Below are 16,687 nucleotides of genomic sequence, written 5' to 3'. Positions count from 1 at the left end.
CACCACCTATTTGCCTCGTCACATGACTAAAAATGTCTTTTTTGGACTAACGCAAAAATATGAAATGTAAAGAGGACATTCATTGAAACTTGTAAATGTTAAGAAAGACTTAAAGTCGACTAAACAGACCAAGTAAGCTCTGTGTGATAGCTAGTTTATCATTTCGCTCACGAGAAATAACCTTATCATACATATACCCGGATGAACAACATCTTTTATGACATGGGTAGGCAGGGGTTCAAAAGCTCCCACGTCCGGTGCCTTATATTCAGGTAATAACCATGACTGATTTTTTTCACGAACAAAGGTACAGAGGATACAAGTATCTCGCTGGACTTACCCACTATTCGAGCTGCGAATCAAAAGCCGCGCTAGATGCGTGAAAACGCGAGTGTGAAGCGCGAGAACTGAGTGCAAAGCTCAAAAATCGAGTGTGTAACGACAGACGGAGGAAATTTCTTAATCCGGGAAGGAGAAAGTCCCTAGGATCTTGGCTACTGCGAGAAATCATATCTCAGCTAATTTGAAGGCACTCTCTATATATAATTCCACATTGTATTTTCGCTGTAAAGATTTAGGATAAAAGTCCACTTTAGATACCATCTTCGCCCTCGTTAAAAGAGAAACTCATTTTTTGACTAAAATGAAAAATGTATCTCATCACTCAGAGTCCAAAGATGCTATATAAATACACTTTCCCAGGCCACGCTAACAGAACTTCAACTAAATTTTTCAGTTCCCTTGTCTTAAACTGGTCGTTACCTCTTACATAAAACCACAAACGCTTTATTTTTCTCTGAGCTATTACTGTATTCTAGTCTTGGATAACCAAAAGGCATTAAAAAACACCTTCCCGGCATTACTTTTTTGCCGAGGAAGCCAGGAGCATGAAGCATGAACAGGAGCATCGAGAGGTAATCATTGCTTTTGACTAAAATTTGAAACTTAAGTGCGCATTTGGATTTCTTTTCTTCTCACTTTCTCTTTCTAGCTGTTTTTACACCCGAGTGTCACACTGTTTAAAGCTGGTTTACAAAGGAAAAGAAATACCAAACTCTGTGCAAATTATTCGCTTTCGGCTCCACTACATTCAAAGTTGAAGAAATTTAAGGACTTTTCAAGGACTCTCGCTAAAATTCAAGGATTTTTCAAGGTCTGTGCGAGCCCTGTCACCGGTTTTTCTCTGAGACCATTGTACATCGCGCAAACACCTTCACAAGCTTTGAAAAAGCTCGAAGAATATACCTCCCGACTTTACACTTTTTTTCTTGATTGATAATCGTCTTTTATTCTATTTCTCTCCAGGAAATCATAAGCATATTTTACATATTTTGATAAGCATTTGTTTAAATTATAAACAAAGCTCGGTAAGAAGATTTTTGCTTCAATATTAGATACAAGATTTTAAAAATTCGTTAAATTACGTACTACACTACTGCGTTTTATAAAGTCTTGACGAATCTCCACACCGCAAGGAATAACGTCACACAAGACAGTAAACTTCTCGCAATGGCAAAAAAAAAGTAGTACAGATTTTTTTTCAGAATTTAAACGCAACATTGAACCTACTCTGTGAAAGGTTTTTAAGGTCCTATTTTGGTGAAAAAATCTGTCCCGGGTGGAGGGGTCACCCGCCTACCTGAGGGTAACAGCCGGTTTCGCTACTTGTCGAGTTCGCACATGTTCGCACATGTTTTCCTATTGTCTCTCAAGGCGAGACAATATATAGGGAGTTTAAGCAACGACGTTTTTGAGCAACGCAAGTCACCTAGAAGTAGACAATTTTCCTTCTTGGGCAGTGGTTTCACCCAAATGTTTTGGCAAATCGTCTGCATATGAAAAAAGACAATTAGCAATATAAATTTGGTAGCGTCAAGGCATACTAGAAGGGAAAAAACCTCCCTTCCGGTTAACGTGCGTTGCTCAAAAACGTCTCTTCTTAAGAGCTTTTTAAGACAATCAAAGCATGCGCGAGCGTTGCTGGCTTGGGCAAAGGGTAAGGGCACAGGAGTCAACTGTTTTTCTCATAAACGCTCGTTAAAGTTGACTGGGTTGGAGGGTGACCCTTATTCCCGGGACAGGTTTTCTCTGGGCATTTCTTTTTAAAGATACAATTTTTTAACTTCTACATTTCCTTAAGTTTAAAACGTATTACCGGTTTTAGGATTCGTGTCAAAATCCGAGAGAATTGAGTGCCTTATCTTACCTACTAAATACTTGATTAAATCTAACTTTTGTGCCTCGAGCTGCGTCCCAAGTTTAGCAACCTATGGAGTGAAAACATGAGAAACGCACAGTTTTGACAATCGGTGCGTGTTGAGGGAGGGCAACATGTGCGTGGAAAAAGTTAGTTATTCTGCGTGGCTTCGTTTTCGGTCACGTAGTATAAGTGAATTTGGTTCCCCAGCTATGTCACCGAAATGCATGACCGCGAAGGACTGGAAAAACACGGTTTGAGACCTGTGGTCCGTTTCTCGAAAGTCCCGGTAACTTTTCGGGCCCGAAATCAAATTTTCAAACCGAAAAACAAAAAATAAGAGCGCGGGTCCTGGTGAACAAACTGCTCCATTTTGTTTCCTTAACTAATAGTTTGATCGTGTTGGATGCAAAACTATTGAAACCTCTATCTTGCATGTAAACAACAACAACTTTACGGGCCCGTTAATTATCGGGGCTTTCTTGAAACAGGCCCCAGGCAAGAAAGGCGGGAAAACAAACCTACCCTAGAGCTACTACGTTCAGAAGGAACCGGACGAATTTTCAACCGGCTGAAAAATTTGACCGGACACTACTTTCACACGGGATCGTTCAATATTTTTTGCTCTGTTCACACGGCAGTTTGAACGACTTGGCGACGAAATTTTCGCCTGGTTAGGTTGGGTTACATGTGAACGAAACACCTGATCGCAGGAATTTCAGGACCGGTTATAAATTAATCCGGTACTGTGTGAAGGTAGCCTGAGTATCAGTATTAGGAGAGAGGAGAACGCGTTTCTTTTTTTTAACGGAAGCTCTGGGCCCAGTAATTCGAAGGCCGATTAGCGCTTAACCCGGCGGGTTTCTTTTTTTTGTGTTCAAAAGCATTTTCTCGGATAATTTTCTATGTTATTTTTAGAGCTTCCAATCATCATCTTCCAATCATCGGCGAGATTATAAAGTCGCTACGCTCGGAATTGTTCATTCAAAATAGTTCCTAGTTTAAAAACATAGCTAAAATATGCTTACCTGCATCGATGTTAAGTTTATCTTCGAAAGTGTACGTTTAGATTTTTCCGGCTCCGTAAATATTCTCCAAATAGCAGGTGTCAACCTCCGAGTTGTCTTCTTTATTTTAGCCATTATTTCGCCTAGTTTCAGCTGTAGTTCTTACTCTTGAAACGAGTGAAGTGTCCGCCATTTTAGTTTTCACAAAGAAAACAACTCAACCTCGTCCCCAGGTCCTCTCGGTTAATTGTGCATTAACCTGTAGAGGGCTGCATTTTTGACGTCATTTCCTCGTTAAACACAAAATTCTTCCAAATTTGGTCATCAGTAACTGGTTATGGTGAATTATGGGTGTGCTTTTAGCCAATCAGAATTGGGGAAATACTTCAAATGAATAATAAGATTGCTTAAACGCCTCGAAGAACGCGGTTGTAGAAGGCCTAAATGTAATAACCTTTTGTCCTAAATGTAATGACATTTTGTCCTAAATGTAATAAACTCCTAAGTTGCAAATTACAGTAATTACTCAAATAAGCTTCGCGTGTGGGAGGATTTAATATACGTTGCGGTGCTTATTCGCGTAAATACGGTACTAAGGGGTATTACTATCGTTTTAAGCGCCGCCCTCAAATAAGCGCCACATTTTTGGAGAAAAAATATAATAAGTTTCGGTACATTTCCTTATGCACTGTGTAACTTGGCTTTACAAGTAAAATTGCTTGTAAAGGGACAAAACTGAAAAAAAAACTTGCAAGCCTTAAAACGTTTTTCATACTTCATTTTTGTTAAAGAAATTTACTGCAAAAACCGTGGACGAAGATCCTGTTGCTTGTCAACGTTGGATCTCTAGAAAAGAGATCTGATCAGCTAAAATATTAAAAAATTAACAAGAAACGAGAAGTCTTTTACATGGAGGTGGGAGATCCCAGTTAGGTGAGGTAACATGCGGCGGGTCACCCACCTATCATGTAAACGTGATCAAGTTAAAATGAGAGATTATGTGGACAGGCGGGTTACCGACCAAAGCGGGTTACCTCACCTACCTAGGGTCCCCCACCTCCATGTAAACAGGCCCTAAAGACTGCTGCACAGCTGATAACAACCTGAGGGACACCAGGTAGGTGAGGTAACCCGCTTTGGTTGGTAACCCGCCTGTCCACATAATCTCTCATTTTAATTTGATCATGTTTACATGATACCTGGGGTGACCCGCCGCATGTTACCTCACCTATCTGGGATCCCCCACCTCCATGTAAACAGGCCCTAAAGACTACTGCACAGCTGATAACAACGTTTACAAATAACTAAGATAGTACGCGCGCTCTGATTGGCCGAGAGATGTGTTTGCATGAGAGTATGTAAACACGTTTGGAGTCAAGATGTTTTGCTCTTCCCGCGCTAATCACACAAGCACAAATTTTAAAAAGTTTTTGAGTTGAAAACTCGACAAATTTACCTTATTTACCCATTCCCTCGTCGGATGAAACTTGGAAAGTCTTTAAAAACTTGCTGTACCAATTTTTTTTCGCTTAAGCTGACACAGTTTAAGCGAGAAAAACCCTTTTATGGAAAGCATCTTTACTGCAAAACAAGAACTGATTACACGTTCATTAAGCTTCGTGTACAAGACTTCGCGACTGGCAAGAATTTCTCTTTTAATCAGTAACCTAAACAAAGAGTTTTTTTTTCTCGGGAAAGTTATTTAATAAAAGCAATCGAAAACTTTTATCCTTTGTTTGCATAGCCTGATATAAACACTCGAGGGGCTGGGAGAATTCTTGAAAGTTATGCAAACCCGAGACGACGTCGAGGGTTTGCATGACTGTCTCGAATTCTTCCAACCCCTCGAGTGTTTATATCAGGCTATGCAAACACAGGAAGAAAGTTTTCTATTGCTAAAATATTGCTTTCTTTTAAAAAAATACTGTTACTTTGCCGTTTACAAGTAATTTATTTGTAAACGTTAAGTTTCACAGTGCATAATTAAATTTACCGAATTTATATGAATTAGCGCCGCGGCGCTTATTAACTTTTTTCTCCAAAAAGGCGGCGCTTATTTGAGAGCGGAGCTTAATACCACAGTAATACCGCTAAGTACCGTATTTACATGAATAAGCGACGCGGCGCTAATTAACTCCCCCCCCCCCCCCCTCCCGCCCACCAATGCGGCGCTTATTCGAGTAATTACTGTAATTGACAACTTAAGAGTTTATTAAATTTAGGGCAAATTGTTATTATATTTAGGACTTTATTCGCCTAGTTCCTAGGCCTCACTATTCCGCGCGGCCAAAGCGTATCGGGTCACGTGGTCCATGTGAAAATGTGAGGCCGTTTCCCGCCCGTTCGCCTCGGATACGTCACCGAAACGAATTGACCGAGAGGGACTGGGAAAACGCCGTACAGGGACTAGGCAACGACTTTATTACATTTAGGACAAAATGTTATTACATTTAGGGTCGTTTATTACATTTAGGCCTTACACGCGGTTATCCTAAAAAGTATGTGGGAAGGTCGTTGTCAAAAGATTAACCTTGACTAAAGACAATAGGTGCTCAAACTAAAAAGCAAAAAAGGTAAAGAGAGACTATTGCCTTTGGTTACTATTTATCACCCAGCGGTACAAGATATTAAAACGCTCGAGCAAACTGGAGTCAAATAGAAAATCAGCATCTGCTGAAAACAATTTTTAAAAAGCCTCCGATCATATCCTACAAAACAGGTAAATCTCTAACGGACATGCTTGTAAGAGGCAAAAATATCACTCAGTGAAGGCTTTTATACTGCGTCGCAACCACAAAAGCCACATTGGGAGTCCGTGCAGTTCTATCTTTGACTTCCTTTCATTGAAGAAATGTGATTACGTGACAGTGCGAGAACAATTCATTTCTAAATGCGCCTGCAAGCGAGTTTATTAAAGGCCATGATGTCCCGATGTTTGGATGTCACCTGGCTCTTGCAAGGCTCGAATCAAAGAAGTACTTTGGTTTACTACTTCAGCAAGCACGTAGTTTGCTGCATAGCCGTTTTTAATGTCGTCACGCAACGCTCCTCCCCAGCGTTGCGTGACGACACTAAAAACGGCTGTGTAGCAGACCACATCCACTGAGGCTTATTTATTTCAAGCAACTTTGAGGTGGCCTCATTTGAGAGGGGGGCTTGTAATTGATTAATTGATCGAAATGGGGCACCCATACTGCTTTTTTAAGGAAAAGAAAGATGGTATCAATTCTTCATAAAGAACTAGGACGCAAGGTGGAAATGCTCAAACACACCACGTTAAAGGTCTTGGAGCCAACAAACATCTAAACAAATCCGAACCTCCAGCACATGACTAAACCAAACCGGTGTTCCGCTTAGTAAATTAACACCAGCTCTATGAAGACATGCAGACGATACACCCATTTTTATTTCATTAAAGTGGTTGACAGATTCTTTTCAAAGTTCGATACAATCTGGCAAAAATTATATTACATGGGTTCTTATCAAATCTCTTATTTCTGGCTGTGGAGCAAAGGAATCATTTCACAGTCTCCCCAAAGTGTTAAGAGGCCTCTTCTGTAATTTCGAATATATTTAATGAAAACAAGTTTGCTACATTTCAAACTCTAATCCAGTTCCGTCTAATTTTGCTAACAATTCCTTGTCAAATCTCTCACTTTGCTCTGGAGTAAAGTAATTCTTCCAGTCTCCCACCACGCCCTTTCGCAGAAGCTTTGGTCCATCCTCTGTTCCACGCAGAAGGTAACTTTTCGCGTTTTTCATCATTCCATTGAATGTACACTGCTCTGTAATGCGATTTAGGAGTTCATCTGACAAGGGCTTGTTCAGGAACTCGGAGATCATACGAATATGGCTTTTAAGATCCTAAGGAGAAGAAACAAAGTGGTAAAAGGGCTTGAAAACTGATAGAAAAGATGGGGAATTCAGACAGAATTTATTTGCGTTGTCCCGGCCAATGCCAGCCTCCCACGCCGACGTTCTTTGCGCTTCGTCACGCGTTACTTTCCAACTCAAAGAACGTCGGCGTGGGAGGCTATTCCATCGGCGCTCAGCGCAGCATACCAAGGCAGGATTGCGTGACCAGCCAAAAGAACGTCCGAGTTTGAGGTTACCTGTCAATCCTCCTCTCATGTTTAATTCTGATGTGAAACTAATAAAACAAAATAAGTTTTTTAGAGCCAGGTTTATTTATTTATTTATTTTTTTCATATACATAGCACATAGCAAATAATAACCAAATGGCGTGGACGCCCCAGGGAAATCACAGGACTTAAAGAAAAAGGCTTCCTCAAATAATATTTTAGGCAATTACTAACTGAAACATAACAGGTCAAAATCAATGGCACAGCAACTTAAGAATATAAAATGAAATAGAATATCAGAGGTTATGCTAAACGATACATGTGATCTCTGGGAGGATCATAAGAGAAGTCGTTGCATGAATCACGTTGCCATGGTAGCAAAACTTCTCGAGCTCTATAAACCGTGTTGTTGTAGCCTGAGTATCAGGCCTTCCTAACAGGCTAAGGGAGAGGATTTGTTGTTGTAAATATCGCAATTGATTTGAATCATGATTTGAATGCTTTTTGTTGGGGCAAATTTTTTCCTTTTGTTTTTCGTTTTCTCACTTTCTTGTTATCGTGCATTCTTTTACTTTTCGCTCTCCGGTATTTTGTTAATTACGCTCCTTTGATACGTGCTGTATGTAAATTTCGTTATAGTTTGTTATCTCGCCCCTATTTATTGCCAGTTTTTACGTGTCTATTAATGTAACATCATTCGTTGAAATAGATTATCTCTTTCCTCGGTGGCCCTGACCACCGACTCTGTTATTCTCAGCATTTTGTAAGCAGCTTCGTTTTCATCGTTTTTTCATTAATTTCATTTTGCAGTCGCCTTTAAGTGGTTTTTTCTGTATTGTAACTATTATTTTTTCGTTCTTTGTAGGAATTTACTGTTTTATGGTTTCGTAATAGTAAAAACCTTTGCTGATTGTGAGTTTACGTGTTTTGCATGGAATTGGCCCTTGCCCGTTCATTTTGCATGGAATTGGCCCTTGCCCGTTCACTTTTCATGCGTATGATTGCACTCAGGAGCCAAACTGGATAGCCGATGCCTTTCTTCCATCGTTCGACAATGGCCATCTCTTTCGAGAAAAATTGTTAAGATCTAGAAATCTTGCTACCATGGTACCGTGACGTCACACTTCTCCTCTGTATAAATAGGTGATATTACACGGTTGAGCGAAGATATGAATTTTATTTTCGAGTGGCAAAACAATATTTTACGAACGAGCGCAGCGTGTGAGTAAAATATTGTTGTTGCCACGAGAAAATAAAATTCATATCTTCAAGCCGCCGTATAATGTTCTTTTTATTAAATAGGCAAAGAAATATCGATAAAATAAGAAAGGGAAATTACCGAAATTACGTCATCGCCAAACTCACGTGTGAGAAAATAAACCACTCGGGTCCCGGATGTAGTTTTTATGAATTTTACGAGTGGTATATTTTCCAGTAAAACACTCGTGTCTATGTAATAAAGCATACTATTATTCATTCAAAATATTTCTCCGTCTCTGATTGGCCAAAATCCCACGCGAAATTCATTATAACCAGCTACTGTTGACCAAATTTGGAAGAAGATATGTGAACTGATGACGTCAATCGTTTAGCAAAATTGCCAGGTTACTAAACAGTTAACCGAGAAGACCTGGGAACGAGGTTGAGTTTTTTCGGTAGTGAATACAAAATGGCAGAACATTTCACTCGTTTCACGAGGAAGAAGCAGTCAAACTATTAGCTAAAAACGTAGCAAGAACAGCAAGAAGACAACTCGACGGACGACATCTCGGGATCTGTTATTCGAAAAATATTTGCAAAACTGAACAACCCATTATCTCCTAAACATGCCGATAAACATGCACTATTGAAGATCAACTTAACATCGATGGAGGTAAGCATATTTTAGCTTGTTTTTAAACTAGGAGGGTGTTATCCGCACCCTCCTCGATCTCCATAATTCTTCAGATGATACCCAGCCTCATTCAACAACTGCTAATTAATTAACTCGGTTTTCTACCCACCACTAAGCATTAATCAACGCAAATCAAATTTATGTAACAGAATTAATTTCAAAAAACTGAAAACCACTTTACCGGTAATTCTCCGATAATGATAACAAACCTTTTTCAAGTCTTCATATTTAAGGAACAAGACGTTAGCATTGTCTTTGTGTTTCCACCATCCAAGTACATGTTTATCCCAGTGACTCCAAGTTGCTGCAAGGAATAACAATAGTGTAGGTTGATAATTACTAGTAAGACATGAAGGTTTTTTGCCATGCCTCTAACACTACTTGTATCTGCTACCTTAAGAAGCATCATAACCAGTTTAGAGAAAAATATGTACACATGAGCGAACTCGACCTTTCAACGAGGCACCGTCCAATACATTCTTATAGAACCTGCGACTGGGAGCGTTTTGGTTCCTCTTGGCCCCTAGTCATATCTGACGGTTAGGGTTCGAGTCTCCACGTACTGACTATTTCTTCAACATGATTCTGTCTCTTGGTCTCCGGAGTTCACGGACGCTATTTTTTAAGTTTTTCGCTGGTTTGCGACACACTATGGTGCTATGTTATATCGCACCTATCCCCCTTAGAACTACCTCGATGATTTTTAGACCTGAGGCCCTCCCTCTCGAAATATTGATATCTCATTTTGTATCTGCTCTGTCCTTGGATTAATTACTACAAATTTCACGAGAACGTTTCTTCTGCAACGAACCTAGTGTCTCTTGGCATCCCTCCAGGAATTTTGCGTTTATCCTGACTTGTCTCCGGTTATTTTGGTATTGATTTCCTTGACACCTGTTCCATTACCAGGCTCTCATCGACAAGCTTCACGCTATTTGCAATGTGTGCATCCGTCGACTGCTGGATGTCCTTTACAAAGCTCATTACCTCTCTCCGAAATAAACAATCTAACACTGATCAGCGTTAACAAGCTTTGGCCGACGTTCTTCTTCAGCACGGTACAAGACTAAAACCTTTTAACGGTAGCAGCATTGCGAAACGTCGGTTAAGACTCTTGAAATAACAGGGTCGATTTTACAATTTTCAAATTAACATTAAGTGACTACGCTGCGCAGGAATTTTAATCTTATTTAACAAACTTTGACCTTGACCTTTGAAATACCCATTTGGATCACTCCCGGTTTGAGCCCTGGGCTATGAAAAAGAACTATCGCTTTGGTATCGTCATTAAGGCTACGTAGTACGCCCCGCCCCAGGTTCATCTTACAGACCAACGCCCCGTAAGCACAATATGCCTCGCCTTCTTCATCTCACAAAATAACGATACTTAGTCACAGAAGCCCATCAATATGCTGGCCTTCTGTAAGTCAGCAATGACTGACCCCGCCCTCGCTGGGCTACCCAACAATTAAACCAAACTCCTAGGCACTACATTCGTTCTCCCTTCCGAGTTTTCTTAGGTATTATAGCAGGATTGCTGAAACACACTCTACTAATTTTCAGTACGCCAATAATTACTTTTCAATACTTGCAGTAGACCAATAATAAATTTTCATTTGGGGTGGTGTGACGAGCCAATGCGGAAACAGCGAAAAGTGAGGGTGCGGATAAGGTTTTATCTTATATTTTCAGGGTGTGAAAGAGTCCCATTTAGTGTAAAGGCCAGTAAAGGTCTTCTTGCCCCTAACTAATGGAAGATCAACTATAGAAGCATTATTACTATGTAAAATAATCATGATAACTTACACTTTCCCTGAACAAACAGATCAGCATAAAATTCCCACGATGCATTCAATCCAGTAGATTTCGCCAAGCTTGTTAGGAATTTATAATTTGATACAGCATTATCTTTTGGATTTCGAGCGATGTAAATATACTTGCACGTTGTTTCCTCGTTTGTACCTTTTGGTATAGCCTCATAAGAAAGGTGTGTCTTAATAAGGCGGGGGCTTGGTAAACTGGCAATGTCTGGTTGTGAAGCTTTTGGATTAATAGCCTCTTCTAAGAATGGAACACGGTCTTCAATTCGTTTGCTGTTTACTTCTCCATTGTGGTAAATCTGCCAGACAATTTCTTGAATCCAAGTTGTTCCTTAAAGACACAAAATATAACATTCAAATCTGCCCATGTAAGGGAATCCAAGTAGTGGTCAGATTTCGCGCGGACAACGGGTTAAGAGAGAACACCTAGGGACTAGGCTGGATCTTGTGGATCTAGGCTGGATGTTTCAAGTCTGTTCACATCCGCAATTTGTAGTGCAATTTGATTGCGTGATCTTGTGAGTTACAGTCAAGATTGAGAACAGAGTGATTGTAATTAACTTTTAAATCACTAGACGACCACATAATATTACTCCCTTGTTTATTTGTGTCCTTTTCTTTGCTTGTAACTATTTGACACTTTTATTTTCTTTCATCAAATCCTTGGTGACCCCTTGGTTTTATTTCGGGGAGGTTTAAAAATGACCAAAAGGAATCCAACGACGTATACTTGCATAAATAGCCATGATTACGAATAGAAAAAAATTTGTAAGAAAAGTTCTGTAGAGTAATATCATATTTCCTACACTCAAGAGACCACGACATACAGCTATTCCTTACAGGGTACTTTTACAATATCGGTAGCGTTCGATATGCGACCGGTTTGTACTGCCTGTGATTTAAAAAGGAATTTTTAACAAGCACTCTACTCTGATTTAATAAATAGAATAGGTTTATTATCACTTGCGAACCAACGCCTCGCTAAAATAGCATGCATTAATTTCGATATAATTTTTCAGAGGCTATATCGATATTTTTCAATCGCTTTAAAAAGTGATTTTATCCTTGTCTGATCGCAATAAAATTTTCACCAATTATTGACTATAGATTGAAATTTGTCAAAATGCAGGTTTTAGTAAAATTGGTATTACCATGACAACAATGAACAAAAAACTTTGAAATTGATAAACGCCTAATTTTGGCGATCTAGACCAGCTACAGAAAATCCAACTCTAGGAACTTAGAGTTTGGTGTTTAGCAAATAACCTCCGAAAATTTTGAATTAGACTAAAAAGAAAATATATCTCGAACCTTAAATTTTCAATAGCGGTGATAGATTACTTAATAAAAACGTTATAAATGACTCAAATTATTCTTAAGTAGCTTCAGAATGCTGCTTGATATCATATTTCGATGCTAGGAAATTTTGGTGTATTTTCGTTTTTGTGATCTTAAAAAATATCCCATTTTCTTTCCACCTGTCTAAGTGCAACTTCATTCAAAATTTGGACTTTTAGCGCTTTTTTGTATATCTCTGAAATTTTCCACATTAATGCGGACAATACATATATCCATGACTAGTACATTTAAGTGTGAGTATCGTCAATGTTTTACATTCAAAAGATGTGATCAATTCAAACTAAAATGTACTAGTCATGGAGGTATGTATAGTGCGCATTATTCTGGAAAAATTAGCATAACGTCAAAACAGTGAATGTTGCAACGCAGAGTTTTGAGAGGTTCGTAGAATAGGCTTGTCTTGAAATTTTAAGATGTTGCATTGAATCAATCTCAATGAAAGTTTCAGACCTTATTTATACATTATGAAGATTACGTGAAGAAGATTTTCAAAAAATTCGTTTGAGTCGTTTCAGAGACATACAATAGTGGCAGATCCAGACCTTCAGATAAGGGGGTGGGGGAGGGGGGGGGGGTCATCCAGACCCTGAGATAAGGGGGTGGGGGGGCGTCATCCAGACCCTCAGATAAGGGTCCGGGGTCCGGGGCCCGGTCTCCAAAAAAAGATCCGCCACTGTACAAGAAAACGCTAAAATTCCAAATTTTAAATAAAGGTTTGATATATATTTTTTCGTCCTAGTCGAATTCAAACACACAGAATTTTTTACCTCTTACGGAGATTGTTTTCTCACCACCAAACTTTGTTGCAGTGTTGCATTTTCAATAGCTGGACTAGATCAAGCAGAAAACCACTTTTAGGGCGATTGAAAAATATCGGTATGGCCTCTGAAAAAAAGCTGTATCGAAACACCTTAACAATGCACAAATAAGCATTAAAGATTTGATTGAACAAAAAAACAATAAATACGACCTCAGAGGAAACGATATTTTAAAGTGGCAAATGGCCAACTGTTCAACATACGGCCTTAAATCGTGGCGGTTTACAGCGCCAAAACTTGAAGAAACTCAATACCCGATTCATATAGAACTATACGACCTTTCAAGGCTCTCTGCTTCTCAGTTTCGTCATTTATTGATCATAAAACTGTGAATTAAATTCTCTTCTAACTCCCCCTCTAAGTTTTATTTTCGGTTTCCGTAGCCGGGGAATGACCTTCTCCGCGCGTCCAGTTGTAGGGCTTCATACGAAACGCTTTCTTCCCGGTTTGCGAACGCATTTGCGTGATGATCCAAAGGAATATAATGTGTGACAATCTAGTCAGTAATCTGTTTCTCTTGTTTAAGCCTGTGTATAGCAGATATTACAATACAATTCGCAGCCCCCTTTTTGTACCTAGTGCGTGTGTTCTTTACCTTGTCCTTACCTCAGTGTCGGTGGCTAGTAGTGGCAATTTACATCGCCGCTTGGCGGCGAGGTAAATTATCACTACTAACCACCTCCACTTCGGTGAAAATTGTTATATAGTTTGCAACATACTCGTTAATAAGCCCTCGCATCTGCCCGTTGAATTTGTCACTGTCTGTATTACATTAAAGCTTGAAAACAATAAAATACTCTAAGGGACAAATGTGACGGCGATATGTGTATGCTGCAAATGTTCACCCATCCACCCTAAGCAACAACAACTTGGCACGTGAAGCACAGTTTTGATACATTTCTCTTGCCGTCCACTGCACGGCTACGACCTCGGCCAATTTCACGTTTTATGGAGGACGTCAGACATAAGGCGACGATTTTCTTTTTCTTTTTAAAACTTGCAAACCCTCCTTAAGAATTAATTCTGTTTGACAAATCGAACGAGGTGTAATTACAATCTCCATATTATGCTTTGACAACAATGACGTTTTTTCTCTTCAAATCCTATCAATTGCAGATAAACATTCCTTCACAGCAATGGTGTCGCCAGGGTTTTTTTTCCCAGAGGTACCCACAATTTTCTAACTCCCTCAGTTCTCCCTCATCGTGTAACTACCCCATCGGCCAATTTCACGTTTTATGGAAGACGTCAGACATAAGGTGACGATTTTCTTCTTCTGTTTTAAACTTGCAAACCCTCCTTAAGAATTAATTCTGTTTGACATGTACAAATCGAACGAGGTGTCATTACAACCTCCATATTATGCTTTGACAACAATGACGTTTTTTCTCTTCAAATCCTATCAATTGCAGATAAACATTCCTTCACAGCAATGGTGTCGCCAGGGTTTTTTCCCAGAGGTGCCCACAATTTTCTAACTCCCTCGGTTCTCCCTCATCGTGTAAAAATCCCGGCCTGATTGCCTTCTCTGTTCTTTTGAGTACCGTGGGGTTATACAAGAATGGATGGAATGGCAAATGGGTCAAAACCTTTCTACAGTTCCTTTACCCTGCAGCTGCCCTGACCCTGCAGCTGCAAGCAGAGGTTTCTCTCTTGCGTGGCTGTTAGCGTTTTACGCCGTGTAAACAAACCAATTACGCTACAGACAAGCCAAGCTTTGGTAGGGTAAGATACTTTAGGTCCTTAAAAAACGAAGAAGAAGAAGAAGAAATTCCCTAGACATGTCACGCCTCTGATTCAAAGCGAGTTCCAAACAATTTAAACTGAAATGAAACCTCTGACTTTCGGGGTATTATTCAAAAGGTAAATATATCAAAGACTCAAATCTCTATCTATCTATCTGCTCGTTTCTGGAAAAAAAAAATTGCAATTTTTGTCCCGAAGCCTCCTTGGTTTAGATACTCAACATATTAAGTCGACGTAAACGCCACCCCCAGATAAACGCCGCCCTCGATTTAACGCCGTAGATCGAAGCAAAATTAACAATAAACGCTGCACCCAATCTGAAGAATGCAGCGTTTATTGTACTGAGGATTATCAGCAAAACTCGGTACAACTTGGTAATCTACACCAACCAGACAATTATGATTCTATCTCAGCAAAAAGTCGAACATTACAACTTGTAATATCCCCCTGTATGATTTATCGTAATTGTTGTCAGTAATTTAACAAATGAGATTTTGAAATAAATGGCGCCCTTGAATAAACGCCGCATCAGTAACGCTTTAAATTTAATATCAAGCCTCGTTTGTTAATGAAATGAATGGGGTATGCTTGTTCTTTGTGAGAGCACTTTGAAATTGTTATAGATTATCTTAATTCTCGCTTTTAAACAAACGGCATGATAAGTAGTAAGAGCTCGGTTATCTCCAATCCAACAAGGCTTCCCGAACACGCCACGATTGGTATTCCACAGCACAAAAGGGAACAGAACCGCGCCCTATATGCCACGAAATCCGGCTATAGAACTATACGATCCTTCAAGGCTTTTAGAAATAGCTAAGCATATTTTCACAATAAACTTGACTTGACTTGACTTAATACTCTAACCTGCTTTCGGATAGCTGACTACAAATACGTCGTCTGACTTCGTCTTGAAGTTGACAATGTAGTCGTACAGCAACCGAGGATCGTCAGTAAAATACGCCGGAATTCTTAAGCCCATTATTTCCATCGTCTTAGTTGATCTCCATTCGCCTTTGATTTCCTGCAAGATCGGAAAGTTCGCCATGATGCTCGTGCGATGGTGTTTTATTTAACGCGACAACGTACACCAGACTCGTACCCAGCCGCTTCTCTGGCCAGAAGGGTTATCAGGGGGGGCTGGCAGCGAGGTCTGGAACCGAGTTTCCATGATCGCCCTAGTTAAGAAATTTGGCCGAGTGAGACTGAGTACCAATTTTCCTTCAAAACAAATATAGCGGAGAATGCGGACATGGAAGGATGATGAGTTTTTGCTCGGTTTTAAGTTTTACGGCGCCCAAACATCAAGAAAAGGTTTTCATGAACATTTTTCACGGAATTTTTGGACATCAGGAGGCGTGATGTATGAACAGTTCGTGAGTGACTTCACTCATCGTGATTCGGCACCTCGGCAAGTTCAGTTATTTAGAAGCTTCGTGAATTTTCGAGCGACCAGCCTGCTCCATCTCTTATATATTTTTTCACCTACAGTGGTATTAAGAACTCTCAGCCTTATCCTAAACATATGCTACGGGCTCATTATACTAGTATGAGTCTTGCAACAGTCATATGGGAATGTTCATTAAACCAATTTTGTACTTCGCTGTTCGTAAGTTTGTTTGAACACCGGGAGCCACAACAAATATTTATGGGCGTAAATACAGAATAAAGGGTTAATTTAGTAAAAGCCAGGTTAAATGTTCCAATCCCTTTGCTTCACATATACTAGGTCTGTCAGTATAAGCTATTTTTAACATCAAAAGGCTG

General features: G+C 39.7%; 1 protein-coding gene across 1 annotated transcript; it reads right to left on the bottom strand.

Moving 5' to 3' along the window:
* Positions 1-6,606: 6,606 nt before the first annotated feature.
* Positions 6,607-15,988, bottom strand: LOC140927662 (sulfotransferase 1C2-like). Its single transcript, XM_073377340.1, has 4 exons — positions 15,788-15,988; positions 10,987-11,331; positions 9,390-9,484; positions 6,607-7,068 (listed from the first exon to the last, which is right to left on the bottom strand). Exons 1-4 carry the CDS (start codon positions 15,966-15,968, stop codon positions 6,796-6,798), a joined length of 894 nt encoding a protein of 297 aa, XP_073233441.1. The 5' UTR covers positions 15,969-15,988; the 3' UTR covers positions 6,607-6,795.
* Positions 15,989-16,687: the final 699 nt, after the last annotated feature.

This window comes from Porites lutea, chromosome 2 (assembly GCF_958299795.1).
Source record: "Porites lutea chromosome 2, jaPorLute2.1, whole genome shotgun sequence".
Lineage (NCBI taxonomy): Eukaryota > Metazoa > Cnidaria > Anthozoa > Scleractinia > Poritidae > Porites > Porites lutea.
Note: the sequence above shows the minus strand (reverse complement) of the source record. Positions and strands in the feature narration are given on the sequence as shown.